We start from the raw sequence: 20,488 nt of genomic DNA, 5'->3' as shown, positions 1-20,488 counted from the left end.
TAAAGCTCTGTCGACGTTAGATATCTCTCCCGAGTGGTCCCTAAAAATCCAGTCTGGTTGAAAACGTGGAGTTTTCGTACTGCTCACTTTTTGCAATGTGTAGGAACCAGTGGGGAGTCCCCGCTCGTTTGGAAAGGTGCCAAGGAAAGGCATACACATCTTTTTGATTTGTAACATGTATTTCGAATTTTGCAACAACTATTTTTTATTCTGTTAGTACTATTTTGGAGTTGTCTAAAATATTTTTGTATTTCGTAAGAATAATTTTTGTTTTTTAAGAACTATTTTCGGATTTTGTTTGAACTTTTTGTATCATGTAAGAAATACTTTCGGTGTTGTTAGAATTTTAGTGCTTTGTGACATGTATTTCATATTTTGCAGAAGATATTCTTAACTCTGTTAGAACTATTTTGGATTTGTGTAAAGGATTTTTTCTATTTTTAAGAATAGTTTTTGTTGTTTAATAACTATTTTTGATTTTCTTACAACTTTTTGTATTTTGAAAGAATTGTTTCTGCTTTGTAAGAATTATTTTTGGAATATGTTTGAATTTTTTGTATGCTGTAATAACTATTTGGGATGTTGTTAGAAATTTAGTGTCTTGAATTTGGTATTCAAATCCAAGCAAGTATTTGGTATTTTACACCAAGTATTTTTTTATTCTGTTAGAACTAATGTGGATTTGTGTAAAGTATTTTTGTATTTACTACGAATAATTTTTGTTTTGTAAGAACTATTTTGGATTTCTTAGAACTATTTATATTTTTTAAGAATTATTTATGTTTCGTAAGAACAATTTTGATTTTGTTTGAACTTTTTATATTCTGTAAGAACTATTTTTGATGTTTTAAGAAATATTTTTGTTTTGTAACAAGTATTTCAAGTTTTGCAACAACTATTTTTTATTCTGTTAGTACTATTTTGGATTTGTCTAAAATATTTTTGTATTTCGTAATAATGATTTTTGTTTTTTAATAACTATTTTTGTGATTTTTTTGAACTTATTTGATTATGTAATTACTTCTATCGTTGTTGTTAGAATGGCCGTTTTGTTTTACGATTAGTTCATATTTGGAAGGATCTATTAAGAATTATGTTAGTTCTAATTTTTAGTTTTCTTCTTTGTTTTTTCTATTTTTAATAATATGTTTTTTTTTTATATTAATATTTTCGATTTTATTATAACTTTTTTGTATTTTTTAATAATTTTTTCTGCTTTTGTAAGAATTATTTTTGGAATAAGTTTGAATTTTTTGTATGCTATAATAACTATTTGGGATGTTGTTAGAAATTTAGTGTGTTGAAGCAAGTATTTGGTATTTTGCACCAAGTATTTTATATTCTGTTAGAACTCTTGTGGATTTGTGTAAAGTATTTTTGTATTTATTACGAATAATTTTTGTTTTTTAAGAAATATTTTGGATTTCTTAAAACTTTTTGTATTTTTAAGAATTATTTCTGTTTTGTAAGAACTGCTTTGGATTTTGTTTGAACTTTTATATTCTGTAAGAACTATTTTTAATGTTCTTAGAAATCTTTTGGTTTTGTAACAAGTATTTTGTATTTTGAAAGAAAAAGTTATACTTTGATCGTGAATATTTTCAATGAAGATAAAAAACTCCAGTGTGAATATTTTCCTGAAAGACAAAGTTGTACTTCAATTTTAAATTTTCTCAAGGAAGTGAAGAAAAGTTTAACTTCTCTTCTGAGTTTTCTCAATAAAAAAAGAAATTATTTATTTATCAATTATATTTTTCCAAATAATATAAAAACGTTCCACTTCAATTCAGATTTTTCCCAAAAGACATAGATTTAAAGCTTTCATCCAAATTTTTTGTAGAAGATATAAAAAGTTACACCTTGATCATGAATATTTCACTATGAAGATAAGGAGCTCCACTTTAATTCTATAATTTTTCCGAAAGACATAAACAAATTTAAAGTAATGTTCTAAATTTTAGTGTAGAAGATAAGAAAAGTTATAATATGAATGTGAATATTTTCCAGGAAGATAAAAAGCTTCATTTAATTTCTAATTTTCTCAATGAGTTGAAGAAAAGTTCAAGTTCTCTTCTGAATTTTCTCAATGAAAAGAGAAATAACTTACAGATCAATTCTATTTTTTTCCCAGAGAAACTAAAAATTCTTCATTTCAGTTCAGATTTTCTCAAAGAGATGGAAAAATTTAAAGTAGTGATCCAAATTTTTCGTAGAAGATAGAAAAAGTTATTCTGTTATCATGATAATTTAACTCAAGTCCGAATTTTAATAAAGAACTTACATTTCAATTCTAATTTCTCCAGAGAAAAATAAAAATCTTCCACATCAGTTTTTAAGTTCGTCAACACATAAATAAATCTAAAGTTCTATTCTAAATTTTTCAGTATAAGATAGAAAAATTTTTTATATATTTTGATCTTTTCAGTCTGAAAGTGATCAATCGGTAAAAAAGTTAATGTTGAGCTGTTAATTTTCCATGAAGTTTCTGGTAGATAACAAATATTGAATTTGGTTATCAGGTTGTATCCCGTATTGAGTCAGTAGTCATCTGAATAAATATATTAAAATAGTGAAAATAGTCTCTTAAAATTCTCAAGCCTCGACCCTTAAGCCTAAGAAAATAATAATAATAAATATATGAAACTTTATTTCTGAAATCTATAACACAATGTCTTTAATTTCCTTGGTGATATTAGGGATCTTCTTCTTATTCTCAATGTCATTTAATAGATCACTGGCATATCCATTCTATTGAATAACCTCTTATGTCGTCTCTTAAATAACCACTTTTTCTCGTCTCTTAGATCATCATTATCATAATATTCAATGTTATATCTTGAACTAAGCACATTTTTCTTTGAGTTTTCATCACAGTCTTTTAAACTATATGTTGAGATATCTCTGTAAAGATAGCACTCTTTACCATGTCTCTTCTTTCGATCTTCTTCTCCCTTTCTTTCACATTTAATCTTTTTTTATGCGATCTTACTTGCAATTTGTAAAAATTTCTCGACATATCATGTATGATTCTTCTCCTCATTTCATCCAGAGTATTCTCGTCTATCACACGGTCCAAACTGTCTCAGCATGCTCTAGTAGACTCATTAGAAAGATCAAAATCATGATAATGTCATTTACAAATTGAACAGTCACAAAAAAATGATATTTCTAACTCAATATGATCACCCAAAGGGTCAGGCATCTCATGATGAGTGGCAGATTGCGTTGGAATTAACGGCTTGGAAGGGAGGTGATGAGGTATGGATGGGTTATGCATCGTCGACTATGTTAGTGATGCGGCATTATCATTCCTTGCCCTTTTCATTGGGTCTGTCAAATCGGTGATTTCCTAGAAAAGAAGAAACAATTTAGTATAAAATAATGACTCCCTGCTACAGAAGAAAAGAAATTAGTGAAAGTATGATTGTTTATGAAAGCTTAAAATGTTATTCTATTTTTCTGATCGGATTTAGAGATGTAAAAATAAAAAGTTTGTTATTGTATGAATCTTCCTCCTCCTCCTTAAAAAAGAAGAAAAATTTAGTAAGGAAATAATAACCCCTCTTTAGAGATAAATTGCCCTCTAAAGTTGATTCTGTTATTTGTAGTGCTTTAGAAATGTTTGGGTAAAATTTCCCCCTGAACATTTCACCCCTGTAAACCCACTTACTCATTTAAAATTAAACCCCGTACAAAATACTTCTACTCTGTAAAAAATTCACAATACAACAATTTTGATGAGAAAAGATTGTAAGATTCTCTTTACTAATATAACAGCACACTCATTTTTCAAGTAAAAAATTTGAGGAGCAAATCCCTAGGAAAAAAGACCTAAAATTTAATTTAAAAGTTAACTCACGTGTCCGGAAAAAAAAAATCTGTAAAGTTTCCCCCTGAACTAATATCCTATGGAAACCCCCCTCCTCAGGGACAAGTAATACCCCTCCAATATCCTTCTACTCTGTCAAAACTGCAAAATTCCACATTATTTTTTATAAAAGCTTGAAAGATTCTCTTTACTTATAGAACAGCACACTCATTTTTCAATTTAAAAATTTGAGGAGCAAATCCCTAAGACAAAAGACCTAAAATTTATTTTCATAGTTAGCCCACGGTTCCGGAAAATAAAAACTGTAAAGATTCCCCCTGAAAATTTCACCCCTGGAAACCCCCCTCCTCATTTAAAATTAATCCCCGTACAAAATCCTTCTACTCTGTAAAAACTGCACAATTCCACATTTTGGATGATAAAAGCTTGAAAGATTCTCTTTACTAATAGAACATCACTCTCATTTTTATATTTAAATATTTGATGATAAAATCCCTAAGACAAAATAACTAAAATTTATTTTAAAATTTTGATCAAGTTTCCGGAAAAAAAATTTGGAAACCCTCCTCCTCATGTAAAATTAATTCCCGTACAAAATACTTTTACTCTTTCAAAACTAAAAACTTCCACATTTTTGACGATAACAACTTTAAAGATTCTAATTACTAATATAACGTCAAAAAATTTATTATATTAAAATTTTTTATGATAAACTCCATCATAGAATAGAACTAAAATTTATATTATTAGTTAGCTCTAGTTTCCGGAAAAAAAAAATTGTGAAAACTCCTCCTCAGGTACAATTAATTCCCGTACAAAATCCTTCTACTCTGTCAAAACTACAAAATTCAACATTTTCTATGATAAAATATTGAAAGATTCTCTTTAATAATAGAACAGCACACTCATTTTTCAATTTAAAAATTTGAGGAGCAAATCCCTAAGACAAAAGACCTAAAATTTAATATAAAAGTTAACTCACGCTTTCGGAAAAAAACTGGTAAAATTTCCCCCGGAAAACCTCACCCCTGGAAACCCCCCTTTTTTCCAGAAGAAAAATTAGTCTGCACACCGTAGGAACCCCTCCCTCCCCCTTAATGGATATTAGCTTTAATTTTTTTTTTAGTTTAATAGTTAATATAAAGTTCTAATGGACTACATATGTATATATACAATATTTCTAATAATGATACTATAAAGCAAGTTATCTCTTTTTTAAAAAACCATGTTGATCGTCCATCAACAAGTTGGAGTAATATATGAGGTAAGATGAGGGTGCAAAATTCCATTCAGCCCTGATGCAGAGGGTCATACACTAAGTCGACCTGAATTGAGCTATTGTCAATTAAAACCTAAAGTCCCATCGAACTCTATGTATGTATGTACGCTCTCTTGGTATTATTTTTTCCTCCTTTTCCATTTGGTTAACAGAAAAATGCAAAAGTTTTTGGCAAAAACTGAAAAGAAAACAATTTTTAATTATCATCATAATTAGAATATTTTGGTTAACCGTTAATCTATTAAATACAGAGCAATTTTTTCAACTAAAATTAAGGAGCAACATTCGTAGTTCGAAAATGCTTGTTAATCTAATTTCAGGGCCTTCTGTTTCAGGCGAGTCGTGATTAATTAAATTGGGTGTCACACTTTAGCGTAAAAAGCTAGGTATTGAGGAGGGGGTAGCCCCTCATATACGGAATGATTTCTGTTCGTATCAGGCTTTAATCTTGCTCTTTACTACCAGTTGAAAAAAATTTTTATTAGATTTCAGATAGTTTTTCAGATAATGCCGTGAAATCTCCCCCCTCTTCCATGAAAAATACTCCCACGAAAAATACCTCCATGGTAAGTCCCCTCCCCCCCCCCCCTTTGAAAGTCCCCACCCTCGGAAATTCCCCTTAAAAAATTCTATTTTCACTTAAAATTTCCCCAGGAAAATTTCAGGCGCACAATTAGGCCTGGGATATTATCCTAAGCCTACTTTCACTTGAGAAAGGTTTGTTTTTTATATTAGTACGTGATTGTTTTTCAAATCATTGGCGAAATCCCCCTCCACTGAAAATTTTTCCTGGAAATCTCCCCTCCCAACAGAAATATTCTCCCATGAAAAATTCCCCCGCGGAGAATTTCTTCTGCAGAAACTACCCCATCTCCCACAGAAAACCCCCCCCCGACGATGCCAACCCTGCGGAAGATGTCCCCCGTTTAAGTCCGCTGGGAGATCTCCACGTGTAAAATTGAGTCGCCAAAGAGAAAGTTCGACAAATCCTGGAAAGTACAATGAAATAATGATAACAATGGGCAAATTTCATACCTTACATTCTTAACCGTCGCAATACCTTTACGCTAATACCTCTTCGCAAAAAATTCGCAAATCTCGTAAACTAAAGAAGTAATTACATCACTGTTGTTAGCTCCATCAATAATCTCCAATAATGTAAATGCACCCCTCATTTTTTTCCTCTACTAATATCCTTGCAAATAAAAACTATTCTCATTGAATTCAATTCTCTTACTAATATGAATTGTAAAGAAAACTAAAAAGATACACCGGTTTTTCCGACACGGATCCAACTTAAAAAAAACAAACTTGTTTATCATGAAATAGAAATTCAGTTAATTGTGCCAGAAAAAACTTGAAGCAGAACAGATTATAACCAACCTGTTTGGTACGGGCACGTACGCAAAGTATATACCTTCAAGCAAATTCCATATGATATTTCAAATTACTATAGAAATGATACCTCTTTGCAAATGACCCTGGTAACCTTCCAATTCATTGAAAACCTAAACACATATCTATGCCTTCAGGCGTAAGTTTGCATTTAGGTTTTCAATGCATTGTACGGTTACTACTGATGTGGCTCAATAATAACCGAAATTCTAAGAAACAGAGTCTTGATAACAATAGGTACATCAAAAGATTCGAAGTTTGATGCTTAATCAAAATATACAAAATTCATCAGGTTTAATGTTACCTGTCAAATTTACGAGCCACAGAAAATTTGCCCAGTTTTTGAACAAGGGGGTAAACACCACAAAACATCAATTGATCTTAATGGAAATTACACATTCATATTCTGCAGAACAGAGAACCATACCGTAGAGCTTTCAAACTCCTACATACAAAAATGTGAAATTTTGCAATTTTTGCCAGAAAAAAGATCACGGATGCGAGTTTATTTGTTTTTTTTTTTTTTTTTCAGGGAACATCGTATTGAACCAGTAATCCTAGAAGATAAGGAAAGTGCTCATGTGAGCGGATATCAAAAGTTCTAGTGCCCTTTTTAAGTGACCAAAAATATCGGACACCTCTTTTTTCCCCAAAGTCGCCTGATCGAAATTTTGAGATAGCCATTTGGTTCAGCATAGTCAAACAATCTAATAACTATGTCTTTGAGGATGAATTGACCCCCAACAGTCCTCGAGGGAAGGACTGCAAGCTATGAACTTGGCCCATTGTTTACACATAGTATTGGTTATTGGAAAGCATACAGACATTTTTCGGGGTGGGGGGGGGATTATGGTGCGGTGTGTTATGTGGGAGGATTTTTTTATGGTCGAATCGTTAGTGGGGGAAGGGAATTTTCCATGGAGGGTAAGCCAGATTTCCCTGCATTATTTAAAAAACGATCCGAAATTAAATAAAGAATACAAGTTTTTTCTACTGAAAGTAAGAAGCAACATTAATTCTTTCACTATTCTTTAAGAAAGACGGTTCGAACACAAGAGTCATTGAATTTAAATAAGAAGTGTCTTTAAAGAACTTTTAAACTTTTTAGCGTAAAGAGCAAGTGTCAACGAAGGGGCGGCCCTCTCATATAAAAAATATTTTCTGTTCATTTTAAGTTCTAATGTTGCTTCTTACTTTCAGCTGAAAAAACTTCTTTTTTGTTTAATTATAATGAAAAACAGATCTCTTATACCTATTTTTGCTTTCGGAACATAATACCTAGCTTAAAATAACTGATTCGTAAGTAAATAATCTGAAATATTCAAAATATAAGGGAAAACCTTGAATGCCGCGATTTAATTTGAATCTAATATGACAAAATAGTAAGGTAGAGTCGGTCTGATAGCAGAATTTTAGTCACACTATATGCTAGGCAGTGATAGTAACACTACATACGTAGGAGATATAATACCTGCAAGGGGGGGGGGAGGCTCATACCCTATGGAAAAATAGAAAAAAATAGTATTCTAAAAATGAATTTTGTATCCTGTTTTAACCCCCATTCCTTAGGAAATATTCTCTGATTTAAGGGAACCAACCTGGGGTGGGGGTTATCCTGACCCCTGTAAAGATCAAAATGATCAAAAATTCTGAAAAATGTAAAAGCTTTGTGGTAATTTTTTTTTTTTCAAACTTCAGGCCTGTCATTTAGTAGCCCCGCAAAAAAAGATATGCAAAATATTTTCGGGTTGTACCCGGAAGAGAAAGGTAGGATCTGCTTTAAAGTTGAAAAGCTTGTTTTTAGGCCAAATTTTTCCAACGTATCCAAGAAGAGCGGGCCTTTGTACCAATCTTAGGGGGAGCCCCTTCCCTTGTGCTTAAGATGATCTTTTTCGGATGGATCCCTCTTTAGGGGTCCAACTGGCTCCAAGGTTAAAACGTTTCTATAAAACAAAAACGCAACATTTTGATTGTGCTTATTTTGGTCAAAAAATTAAATACTAAAACGGATTTTTGATATTCTGTTCTATTTTCAAAATTTTAATTATTATAAACTTAACATTTGTTTTCTAGTTTAGTAGATTATTTCGTCTCTTCACAAAAGGCGTTACAGACTGCAGTCTTAGTGCTGCTAGGTCGGATTGAGTCCAGAGGTCGTATGTGTGCTGTATACATAGGTTTTCAAATTGTAAATAATCTCTAGCCCTTTTTTTCAGGTGGAACTCCATTGGAGATGTATAGAAAACTAATTGAATATCACCAAAAAGGAGAAATCAGCTTCAAAGACGTAATCACATTTAATATGGACGAATATGTAGGTAAGCAATAAGGGGAATGAACATTGTTCATTCCCCCTCCTCCCAAACCTTCGGCTCTTTTGGGTAAAGTTTCACCGTATTTTATGGATATTAATCAAAATCTCAATAAGGCACAAATCCAAATTTAGTGTAAAACGTGTATTCTTTTGTATTAACGTCGGTTTGAGCGTCGGCATTGTTTTTTATTATTATTTTTTTTTGATAAAAAAGGAATCTTCATCCTAGCTTTTTACTGCTATGTTTTTACAGATTTTAAAAGTTTTACTTTTTGCTTCAGGACTTGGAAATTTGTTTGGCCTTCAAATCTTTTTTGGCTATGTTATTGCCTTATTTTTTTTTCTGTCAAGACTCTTTCAACTATGTAGTTCATTTGGTCCAAGTCTTTGTGTTACTTTTGTCCTGTTTTTTTGGTGTTTTTTCCACAAACCTAGTTATTGGAGAGTACTTTAAGACTTTATAAAATTGTTTTACCCCCTCCACGAAGTCCGAATTTCCTTTAAATGCTTCTTTACGACCTCTTCCTATCCCGTTTTTGGACGACCTCCTTTTCGTCTGATCCTAGATGAATGGCCGAAAAGAACAATCCTTGATATCTGTCCTATAAAATGTTATAGCCCTTTACAATATAGCTGTTATAGCTTTATATAAAGGGATAAACATACATTTTCCATGCGATCTTTGATATCTGTCCTATAAAATGTTATAGCCCTTTACAATATAGCTGTTATAGCTTTATAAAAAGGGATAAACATACATTTTCCATGCAGTTTTTGTTTGATATGTGGTCAGTCAAAAGGATGCCCAAAACTATCCACAGAAAATTCCTCTTAAGAACATCTAACAAAAATCCATCCGTCTTCCAAAGCGCCTACGTTTCAGAACCATCTTTGGCCAGTGTCACCACTGTAGCTGCCATATTTAATTCTTGGTTCGCAGACCTATCTTCCAGTTCCTACAAACTTTTTTCGTCTGTGAAAAAACGCCCTTGGCCTTGGCTATTCTACTTTTTATATCTTCACTGCATCAACCATCGTTAATAATAATACTGCCCAGGTAAGTAAGGTTTTCACTTGATCGACCTTCTCACTACCCAACATCACCTTTTCACCTTCACTTATTCCCTTCATACTTAAACTGGGACCTTTAGCTCAATGGAGGCTTCGCGCAATCCCGGTCCAATCTTGGTCCCAACATGGTTTTCCACAATTAGTGATGCTCTTCTATCAACAAGAGTCGAAATTCTTCACAGACAAATCCTTATATATATATATATATATATATATATATATATATATATATATATATATATATATATATACCTAGAAATATTATACTGCAATGAGAGGGAGCCCATAAGAAATAACACAGCTAGGCAGAGGTTATTCAGCCCCAAACAGCTCATCAAAACAAACAAAACTAACAGCAATCATCAATCCGAAACTACTGTTTACTAGGCTACAAATTCTCCGAGGGGCGCCACTGCTCAAGGTCATCCTGCAACACCGTTTGCAGTCACGGTTCAGTTTAGACAAACTCGTGAAAAGTCCGCCCTGACGTCACTATGAGGCCACATAAACAGGGTAGGGACAGAGGAAGAAGCTTATGACAGAGTGGTGACCCTATACTATCTCTGAACACCAGAACAGCTCCAACCTTTGATATCCCTATTTTTTCTTTTTCAGTAACATATTTGAGATATTTAGTGCTTAAATAGAGCTGGATCTCGGTGCATTCTTAATTATCTTTCTTGAAAATTTCTATAAAGTTGAACTTGCTTATAAATACAAAATGCCTTGAAGATTTGTCGAATATTTTCTGTTTTAACAGTTTGAAACTATAAAGTTCACTGTCATAAAAAAAAACAAGAACGAAATCATGAAGTAAACAAAAAGACAAAGCAAACAAGAATAATTTTTAACTAGTGAATAAGAAATCTTATTTATGATAATTTAATAAAAGAGACTCAATACACGTTGCTTCTCATCATAGATTGCGCAGTAGAGTTGCCTAAATAAATAGCGATAAGGTTTCCATCTATTTTCTTTTTTTGCCATGCCACTTCTTATGGAATGAGGGGTGGTAGAAACTTCTGAGATTGCTTGTTCGATCGGAAACCGAAAGTTGTAGTAGCTAAAAGATTCTAAATTGATTCGAGTGTCCCCTTCTTGATCCCTTTTAAACTGCTCAGCCCCCCTTGACTCTCAAAAACATTGGGTTAAAATTTTAAGACAATAATATTGTTTAGAATAGTCAACAGGTTCAATAAATATCCCTCTAGGGATGTTCCCATGGTTCCCAAAGCCCTTGGGCAAGGACCGTAAATTATGCAATTTGCCCATTGCTCATACGTAGGTTTTAAAATAGAAAAGTGGGGAAGTGTTTGATCCTGGTTGTCCGAAAAGGCTAAGGGTATAAAGATTAAACTTTCAAAGAATGTTGAGGGGATCTTGAAATATATCCGCAGACTTTATGGGCCTCCAGGTTTTCGAAAGGATGTATCTGCATTATCTCGTGAATAGATAAGGGTATTGTGTTGAAACTTTCAAGGATGTTAAAACTATATCAAAAGACGCTCTTTGCGTCCAGGTCCCCAAAATGGGGTATCCGCAAGATCTTAGGAACAGCTAAGGGTATCAAGTTGAAACTTTTAGAGAATGTTGAGGGAGATTTGGAACTAAATCAAGAGACATTGTGTGCATCCAGGTCGTCAAAATAGGTTATATACAATATCGCAGGAACGGCTAAGGGTATTAAGCTGAAAATGTCAAGACCTATTGAGGGGGATATTGAATTAAATCAAAATATACAATGTGCATATAGGCTGTCAAAACGCGTTTCTGCAATATCTCAGGGAAAGCTGAGGATATCAATTTGAACCTTTTAGGGAATGTTTAGGAGGATGTTGAACTATACTGAAAGACACTATGTGCTTGCAGGGTATTAAGTTGAAACTTTCAGGGAACGCTGGACTGAACCTAAAGACATCACGTGCATCCACGTTGTCAAAAGTCCGCATCTGCAATATACGGTTAGGGATATTAAATTGAAAGTCTGTGAGCATGTTGAACTGAATCAAAAGACACTCTGTGCATCCATGTTATCATAACGGTGTATCTGCAAAATCTTATGAGTAGCTAGAAGTATTAAGTTGAAACTAATAGAGAATGTTGAACTAAATCAAAAGATACTATATGCATCTGCTTTGTCAAAAGGCTGTATCTACAATATTTCAGGAACGGCTAACGGTACCAAATTGGAGCTTTTAAGGAAAATTGGGAGGGGGCGGGGCGGGGTGCTGAGCTATATTCAAAGACAATATGTGTATCCAGATTGTCCAGGGCAACCGACGAAGAAACTTCGTCCGGGGAAACCGGTGAAGTTACCGCGTCCGGGGCGACCGACGATCTGACGACCGAAAATCTTGCGAATGGATACCCTTAAACAATTTTGACAACTCCGACCCTGGAGGCTATGATTTCCCCTAAATTGATTTTATCTATTGGAACCCTGAACGTTAGGACGCTTGCTAAACAAGGCAAAATAGATCTCGTCCTAAATGAACTAAACCGATATAAATGGGATATTGTGGGACTTTCAGAAACACACCTCCCTACCACTGGTGAAGAAAGGATCGGTAACACTAGTCTGATAATGCCTGGGAGAACCGATGACGTCCATCTCCAAGGTGTTGGCTTTTTAATGTCGAGTAAGGCACGAAGATCCCTGATTTCCGTAACGCCTGTGTCAGAACGATTGATTATAACACGATTGAAAGGATCACCGATCAAAATGACGATCGTACAAGTCTACGCTCTTGCCTGCAGCAAACCAGATGAAGAGTCCGACAATTTCTACCTTCAACTGCAAAGCCTAATTGTCGCAGTTCCCAAAAAAGACCTAGCTGTTGTCATTGGTGACTTCAATGCTATTTTTGGTAACGCTTCTACTGGAAATAAAGATATTATGAGTAAATTTTGCCTTGGACGACTTAACAAGAGGGGAGAACGCCTCATTGAATTCTGCAGAGACGGCGATATAGTCATTACCAATACTCTCTTCAAGCACAGAGAACGTTGTAAGGTGACATGGACCACGCCGGATGGAAAACCCTTAATCTTACTGATTACGTGCTAGTCTCTAGGCAGCGGATATCTTCTATGCTAGATACCGTCAGCCTCGCAGGTGGTCATTTCGACAGGGACCATTCCCTAGTCATGTCTGCACTAAAGATACGTCTGAAATCTTCCGCAAAGCTGAATAAGAGACCCGCTCATTTCAACACGCATCTTCTCAAAGACCCTCAAACCCGCCAAACATACATCGGTGAACTGTCTACTCAAATATCGGACCTTATTTCTGATATTACTAGAAACTCTATCTAAAGAAGATATCGATAAAATGGTCACAGGCTCCTCTAAGATCATCAGTGAAGTAGCGATGTCCGTCCTAGGAACCAAAAAGGTGATAAAAAGCCCTGGATAACCAACAAAATTACTTTATTATGTGCTGAGAAACGAAAACACAATAACAGGTCAGACAGAGAGAGGAGGGATAGATGTAAGCAGTTGAAGCGTGCTGTAGAAAAAGCCACCCGTAGAGCCCATCGCCCCTACATAAAAGACAAATGCGAACACTGTGAATCTGAAGAAAGACGACTCACACTTTATGTAAAGGAGAGTTCGTGAGCTAGCAAGCAAGAAAAGTCTCAATTCTTGTGCACTCCTAGATAAAAACGGCTCCCAGATACGAAGCACAGAAGGTATTCGGTCGAGATGGATGGAGCATTTCAAGGAAAAGCTCAATCCTGATATCCTTCCAAACCCTGCTACCCTGAACCTGTTTCCTGTTACTGTCTCAGACCCTAGCCCACCTCCTCTCCGTTCTAAGGTCAAAAACACCATCCAAGCGCTGAAGACTAACAAGGTCCCTGGCCTGGATGGAATACAGGCAGAACTACTGAAATTCCGGTGTAAACCACTTATAGATCTTTTCACCAAGATTGTATCCGCTGCCTGGCAAGAGGGTCATTTCCCAACTTCTTTTGCAAAGCCACAATTGTTCCGCTACACAAGGAGGGGTCAAAGGCGATATGTGGTAATTACCGTCCTATTACCCTAACAAGTTAAACTGCCAAAATCTTCACCCGAATTATACTCCAACAGATTAGAGCCATGTCGTCCCTGGTCATCCAAGGATACCAAGCCGGTTTTCGCCCGGTGGGATCGACCGCTGACCAAGTTTTCACTGTTCGCCAGATTTTAGAGAAATACTTGGAATTCGGTCGCGACCTGTATCAGCTCTTTATCAACTTTAGGCAAGCATTTGACCTTATTTGAGAAATGTCCTATGGCATATCCTCCTCCATTATGAAATCCCACGAAACCTAGTCGACCTTGTGAAAAATTTGTACTCAAAATTTGGGAGTCGCGTCATGACTAGTGAAGGTCGCACTGACAGTTTCCAGACGTCCGCAGGTGTCCTTCAAGGATGTCTATTGTATCCAGAGCTGTTCATCCTCTTCCTCACAAAAGTCTCATCCCTGGTGGAAACAGCTTGCGGCGTACATGTAGGGGGTGATCAGACAGATAAGCTAGCCTACGCCGACGATATCGACGAAATGGATGAAAAACTCGAGGATCTACAAGCCGTTGCTAACGACGTCCTCGAAGCCACTAGTTCTTTTGGAATGATAATAAATACATCGAAAACAAAGGCTATGTCCTGCTCACGAAAGCCGCGGGATACAGTTAAGCCAGACATGAAACTTAACGGAGAGAGTATGCAGTGGGCCAACGAGTTCCCTTACCTCGGTAGTTTGATCACCAGCGACAACAGTCACTCAATAGACATTAAAAGACGTCTCGCCCTCGCGAGTTCCAGTTTCAAAGCCCTTATGCCCATTTGGTGAAGCAAGGATTTGTCTCTGCGGCTTAAGACACGACTTTTCGATGCCTTGATCATCCCTATCGCAATTCACTCATGTGAAACATGGACGCTGAAGGTGGATGACAATCGTCGACTCGCAGCATCTGAAACTAAGTGCCTCCACCGCTTCACCAGAATCACTTACCTTGATAGAATCTCAATTGTCAAACTTGTTTCTTTTTTGTTGTTCTTGTTCAAGCTTTGAAAAAAAAAACCTCACTGTTCAAAAATCGTATTTATCGTTTTCAATGTAATGCAAATAAAATTCAAGCCGTTTAAAGGTTTTGATACGGAGTGAAGGTGACAGGAATCACAACTAACTTTAAAACCAGATTAGCCTTGAAATATAATTTTTTCAGTAAAATGAAGCACATTTTCTCAGTAAAGCTAAAATGATGCCCTGGCCTGTTGAAGACTTAGGGGACATTAGCCCTACTCCTGTTTGTGGTATTTTCCCTTTGTTTTAGGTTTAACTTGATGATTAATTGTTATTTCTATTCGTTTTAGGTCTCATCAATTTACTGATACTGATCGTCTGAAATTGCAATTATTAATTGAATTTATTTCCGCTTATTTTTGGTTTAGTGTAGCTTTTTACTTTCCTTGGAAACACTTTATTTTCGGAAAAAGTTCTTTTTTCTAAATTAATTATAAAAAAAGATCAATTCATCGCTTAATACAAATCCAATTAATAGAAGACTTGCATTTGGAGTTAAGGAAAGAATTTTTAACAAATCCAGTTTTTGAATGGTCTTTTTATTTGAGTTCTGTTTTTCAGGCGCTTGTCTATAAGCTAGTTTTTATCTATAGCTCATATAATTTTTTTGAGCCCTGAAGACGGCTGGGCGGAGGTCCTTCCTAAAATATCGGCTTTGTATTCGCCAGCATCCCTGTTTGTTCTGTCTTTCTGTTTTCTTAATTCTTTTTGTTCTTCAATTTTTGTATGTCACGAAGTGCCAGTATGGTCTCAGAACTTAATTCCTTCACTACTCTGCAAAAAATTATTTTAACCATCTTCTTACTTTAAATATAATTATATTTTAGGCATACCCGAAAATCATCCTGAATCATACCATCATTATATGTGGGAAAATTTCTTTTGTAAGATAGATATGAAGCCAGAAAATGTCCATATATTGAATGGCAATGCAAGCAATCTGACTGAAGAATGTGCACAATATGAGGAAAAAATCAGCAAGGCTGGAGGAGTAGATTTATTTGTTGGAGGTAAGGTGTTGGTGATGTTAAGCAGTAAGGAGAGTAATTTTATAAAAGGTATATGCTAAAATTAAAAGAAAAGTGAATTTACATGTGGGAGATACCCTTAATCGGGTTAAATAAAGACAATATTTAATGATAAATATCCTGGAACTGAGCTTGTTGTTGTTTGTTTTTTCTTTTGTGTGGGGGTTGGAATATTATAAATTGTCTGTAGGGTCATCAGGTCTTTGGTTCTAAAGACAAATTCTTTGAAAAAACCTGTTTTATAGGACTGTTCCTTATGGACGCCATCAGGGGAGGGGGCATGCGACGTTCTCAAGGAAACAAGAAGACATTCAATATAATAGGAAATGAGAAATATTACCGTTTAAACTATGCAAAAGAAAGCTCCTGGCAGTGCTTGCCAACCCTCCCCCACCTGAGAAATGTTCTTGCGACGTTCTTGATGCCACTCCTCATTCAACCACCTCTCTGCGAGTAGGCATGTGAATGTAATCTTTTTCATACTACATACAAAAAGATTTCTGCCGTGGGAGGGGCGCTATTACTTCCCCCTCACCAATAGCGATATTGAAGCTTAGACCAAAGATATCCCCAGAAATTAAGAGGGTCTAGAGATCAGTTTCTAACCCTCTCCGCAAAACTTACTCTTGGGCATAAAAGTGTATTTTTAAGGCTTCAGACATAGTACCTCTGCCTACACAAAGATCCGCTGGTCCTCCTACATAATGGCTGATACGCAATCGCACACTACTGTAGATAATCTTGTCAGGCGTGAAATGAAGAAATTTAGTCAAATGAAGCTTTAAAAGGAATGTTCAGGTTAACTGTTTATTTTGTGGAAGTACGTGCATCTTTAGGAACGAATGTACCGGGATGAGGCATTACTGTCTCTGAAACTGAAAAGCTCAATACATAGTTTTTTCGATAAATTGAAACCGACTGACTATCTCAGAATTTTCACTCAATGGGATTTTGATACCATATGGGCAGAAATTGCAGTTTATGCCATAAACTGACAGAAAATGCTACTTTGTTTCCGCAATATCTTTTCAGGTAATTCAAAAGATCAGTACAATATTCACTTTTCTTTCTAATGAGCCTACCTCCGATAGTCTAGAACTATTGATTTGATACCATTACCCTTATGAAAAAGGAAACAATCAATCAAATAAATACGCATTTGTGAACATCCTTCTCGGCAAAACACGAAATTTCATATTTTTGTAAAAAAGCTCTTGAAAATGCTTGAAAGCTCTGCAATAGAATTCTCTTATATGCTGAATTTAATCGCAGGATTTTCGTCAAAATCATGAATCATAAATAAAATACGTCAACTATGTGTCAGAAAACGACTCTCACTATTTGTAGCTCCCCACTATGCAGAGACCCTGAATGTCTTTAGAATGACCCTGAATGTCTTTATTTAACTTTTAAGAATTTTACCTGCTCTTACTTTAAGTTTGTTGAAAGCTTCAAAATGTCGTCTTAGACCCTACTCTGTTCTGAGCTTTATGAAGTTGCACTTCTTTTAAGAATTTTCTTATGACCTTTTCCTAAACCATTGAGAAAGTCCTACTATTTGCTTGGCCTCATATGGAATAACAGTAAGCCCGTTTTCTGGCAATTTGTCGAGCTTCATTCGTTAAATGTGACCTATCCCTCTTATTATTTTATTCAGTTTTGCCCTAAAAATTTAAATCGGTCCATTTTCTTTTGCACAGTGATCGCTCGGTATACAATCAAACAGTTCATGGTAACGAACCGTAAGTAAGGAGTGAACCAGCTCAATAGTAACCGAAACTCTAAAAAACGGAATTTTGATACCAGTAGATACATCAAAAGAATTGGATTTTTATGCTGATTTCAAATAAGTTTCATCAAGTTAAGTATTACCTATCAAAAGTTACGAGCCTGAAAAAATTTGCCATATTTCCTAAAAAAGGGGAAAATACCCCTAAAAGTGATAGAATCTTAATGAAAATTGAAACATATGTTCTGAATTATATCTCATTGGTTTTTAACAAGAACGACAACTATTGGTATCAGTGGGTTCATCAGTTGTCCCTATTACAACTGACAAGTATATCCAACGATACCCCTACGGTAAAGAGGAGACTTTAAGGGTAAGATTCTTTCCAATTTCTACTAATTTCCAACAATCCTGTAGCTACTTAGTATCTGTTTGCTTCCTGCTTTTTGCTTGGTTTCTCTATTCAGCTGTGCTTTGCTCATATTGCTTCTTTGAAATGTCTACCAGGAGCCAATCTGCTGCTGCTAATTCTAGGCCTGCTAACCCAAGTAATCCTGCCATTGCAACGCCTGAGATCCAGACAGATATTACTAATTTGAAGAAGATGGCAAAGTCCATTGAAGAAAATGTCTTTAAATCCCTGCTTACTACTGTTACAAAGAGCATTAAGTCACAAGTTCAATCCCTTGGCATGCCTATGAAAGGTGACAAAGTTGACCTTAATTTGGCAGTAAACGACCTGATGTCAGGCTTCATCCAGGAAGACATTGAACAGATTGTCAGTGCACAACTTGAATATTTGGACTTTTGTGCTAAAAATGCAATCATTGAAAAAAAGCTTGCTCACCATGTTACTGCTCAAACTGATCAAATCAAGCAGTAAGGATTAAAAAATCAACTCATTATATTGGGATTACCTGAGTATAGTACATTTCACAACCCTGAGCCTACGTTTTTGTCATTTTGCCAAGATAAGTTTCCTGGCATTAGTCTTTTGAACCAGTGACATTGTGTTTGTGAAACGTATTGGAAAACGAGTTGGTAATAAAAATCGACCAGTTATTATTGAGTTCTGCAACCTGAGAGCACGTTTCTTGCTTCTCAAAAATAATAAGGACTTGAAAGGATCTGGTGTGGTCATTAATGAGCCTTTGACTAAACCTAGGCTTACCTTACTTTCACAAGCTAAAGCTCATTGTGGCAGGAATAATGCATGGGCTGTAAATGGTGATATTTTTGTTAAAAGTGGAAGTAGGGTACTCAAAATATCATCCATTGGTGACATTAATGCCCTTCCTGTTTTGCAAGAATCTTTTGCCAGTCTTGTTTCAGAATGACTAGTGCTGCTTAACATAACTCTTCCCTTTACAACAAAATTTCATCTGCTTAGTTATTTTTTTGCCAACTTTTCTTTTTTTTTCTCTTTGGCTTGTTCTTTTTCCCTTGTCATCAAAATTATTACATGCAATTTGTTTTTTTAACTTATTTTCCATGCTGTATTCTTCCTGTCCACACTAACTTAGCTTTATCTATTTCACCACTTTTCCTAATATTGGATAATGAAAATGGATGGTACTCAAGATTTTTTTTGTTTCCTAACTAAACTTTTTCTTTTAGATTCAGCCGGTTTCGATTCACCTTTTGTTTCTAGTTATGATAGTGAAAATGATCCTCTGTTAAAATCTCTATCAGTCTGACTGTTGTTACCATTCTTATCAACATTACTTTGAAAAAGTGCTGCCCTCAATGTCTTCGGTTAAAAACTTTAATGTGTTTACTTTGAATGTGCAAGGTTTAAGGTACAAATGGGATAATGTTCTGCAATGTATTGGTGGTATCAACTGCCCTTATGATGTAGTAGGTTTCACAGGGACCTGGCTGTATTCAAGTGATGATATGTCTGTGTATCACATACCAGGTTTTACTGCATACCACTCAACTAGATCTCTAACTAAGTGCTCTGGTGGTATATCCCTTTTTGTCAGAAGTAATCTTAATGTTGTGAGACGTACAGATCTTGAGAAGATTTTTGATCCAGTCGTAAATAATAGAAGTGTGTATGCTTTGATTGTTGATCTGCCATGTGATACAGTAAGTTGTGACACTATTTGTTTATTTTATAAGCCTCCACCTTTCCTAATTGCGAAATTTTCTGAATTAATTAATGAAATGTATTCAGTTGATAAGCTCGCTTCAAGAAATGTTTTTATGCTTGGAGACTTTAACTGCAATTTATTGAAAATAGGGTGTGTAATGAGTCTGACCGTTTTTTTGAATCGATTTCTTCCTCTGGCCTTCTTCCTGGCATTTTCTTTCCTACTCGTGTTGATCCAGTCATATCTTCTACAACACTGATTGACGAAAGTTTGACGCCTCTTAAAAATGATGTTAAATTTTCCTCTTGTATTATTTTCTCTGATCTTTTTGACCATTTTTTAATTCACAGTTATATTCCCAAAATAAAAATGCTGAGCCAAGAAGATACCAAAGTTAAGTCTTATACAAGAATTTACAGTCAGAGCAATGTTCATAACCTTATCTCTGACCTTAGTGCTAGTGATTGGTGTTCGGTAATGAATTCTGATGATGTTAATAGGGCTTCAGCCTCATTAATAAGTCGGCTGACAACATTAATTGAAAAAAAATTTCCCCTTGTAAAATCTTCAAGTAAATATAAACCCAAGATGCCTTGGATGTCTCCTAGTCTTGTGAGATCAACAATTCAGAAGTCAGAGCTTTTTAAGCTGGCTTGCAAAAGCCTTGATCCT

The 20,488-nt window shown here is 35.1% G+C and overlaps 1 protein-coding gene across 1 annotated transcript in view; it reads left to right on the top strand.

Moving 5' to 3' along the window:
- The window catches only part of LOC148954984 (glucosamine-6-phosphate deaminase-like), a 41,506-nt gene that overhangs the window by 8,024 nt on the left and 12,994 nt on the right, over positions 1-20,488 (top strand). The window contains exons 2-3 of the mRNA XM_089099561.1: positions 8,720-8,821; positions 15,791-15,973. Of these exons, the coding sequence (XP_088955687.1) occupies positions 8,720-8,821; positions 15,791-15,973 (285 nt within the window). The remainder of the gene's footprint in view (positions 1-8,719; positions 8,822-15,790; positions 15,974-20,488) is intronic.

Source organism: Artemia sp. Qi Xiang Cuo, chromosome 2 (genome assembly GCF_049724085.1).
Source record: "Artemia sp. Qi Xiang Cuo chromosome 2, ASM4972408v1, whole genome shotgun sequence".
NCBI lineage: Eukaryota > Metazoa > Arthropoda > Branchiopoda > Anostraca > Artemiidae > Artemia > Artemia sp. Qi Xiang Cuo.
This window is presented reverse-complemented; position numbering and strand designations above follow the sequence as displayed.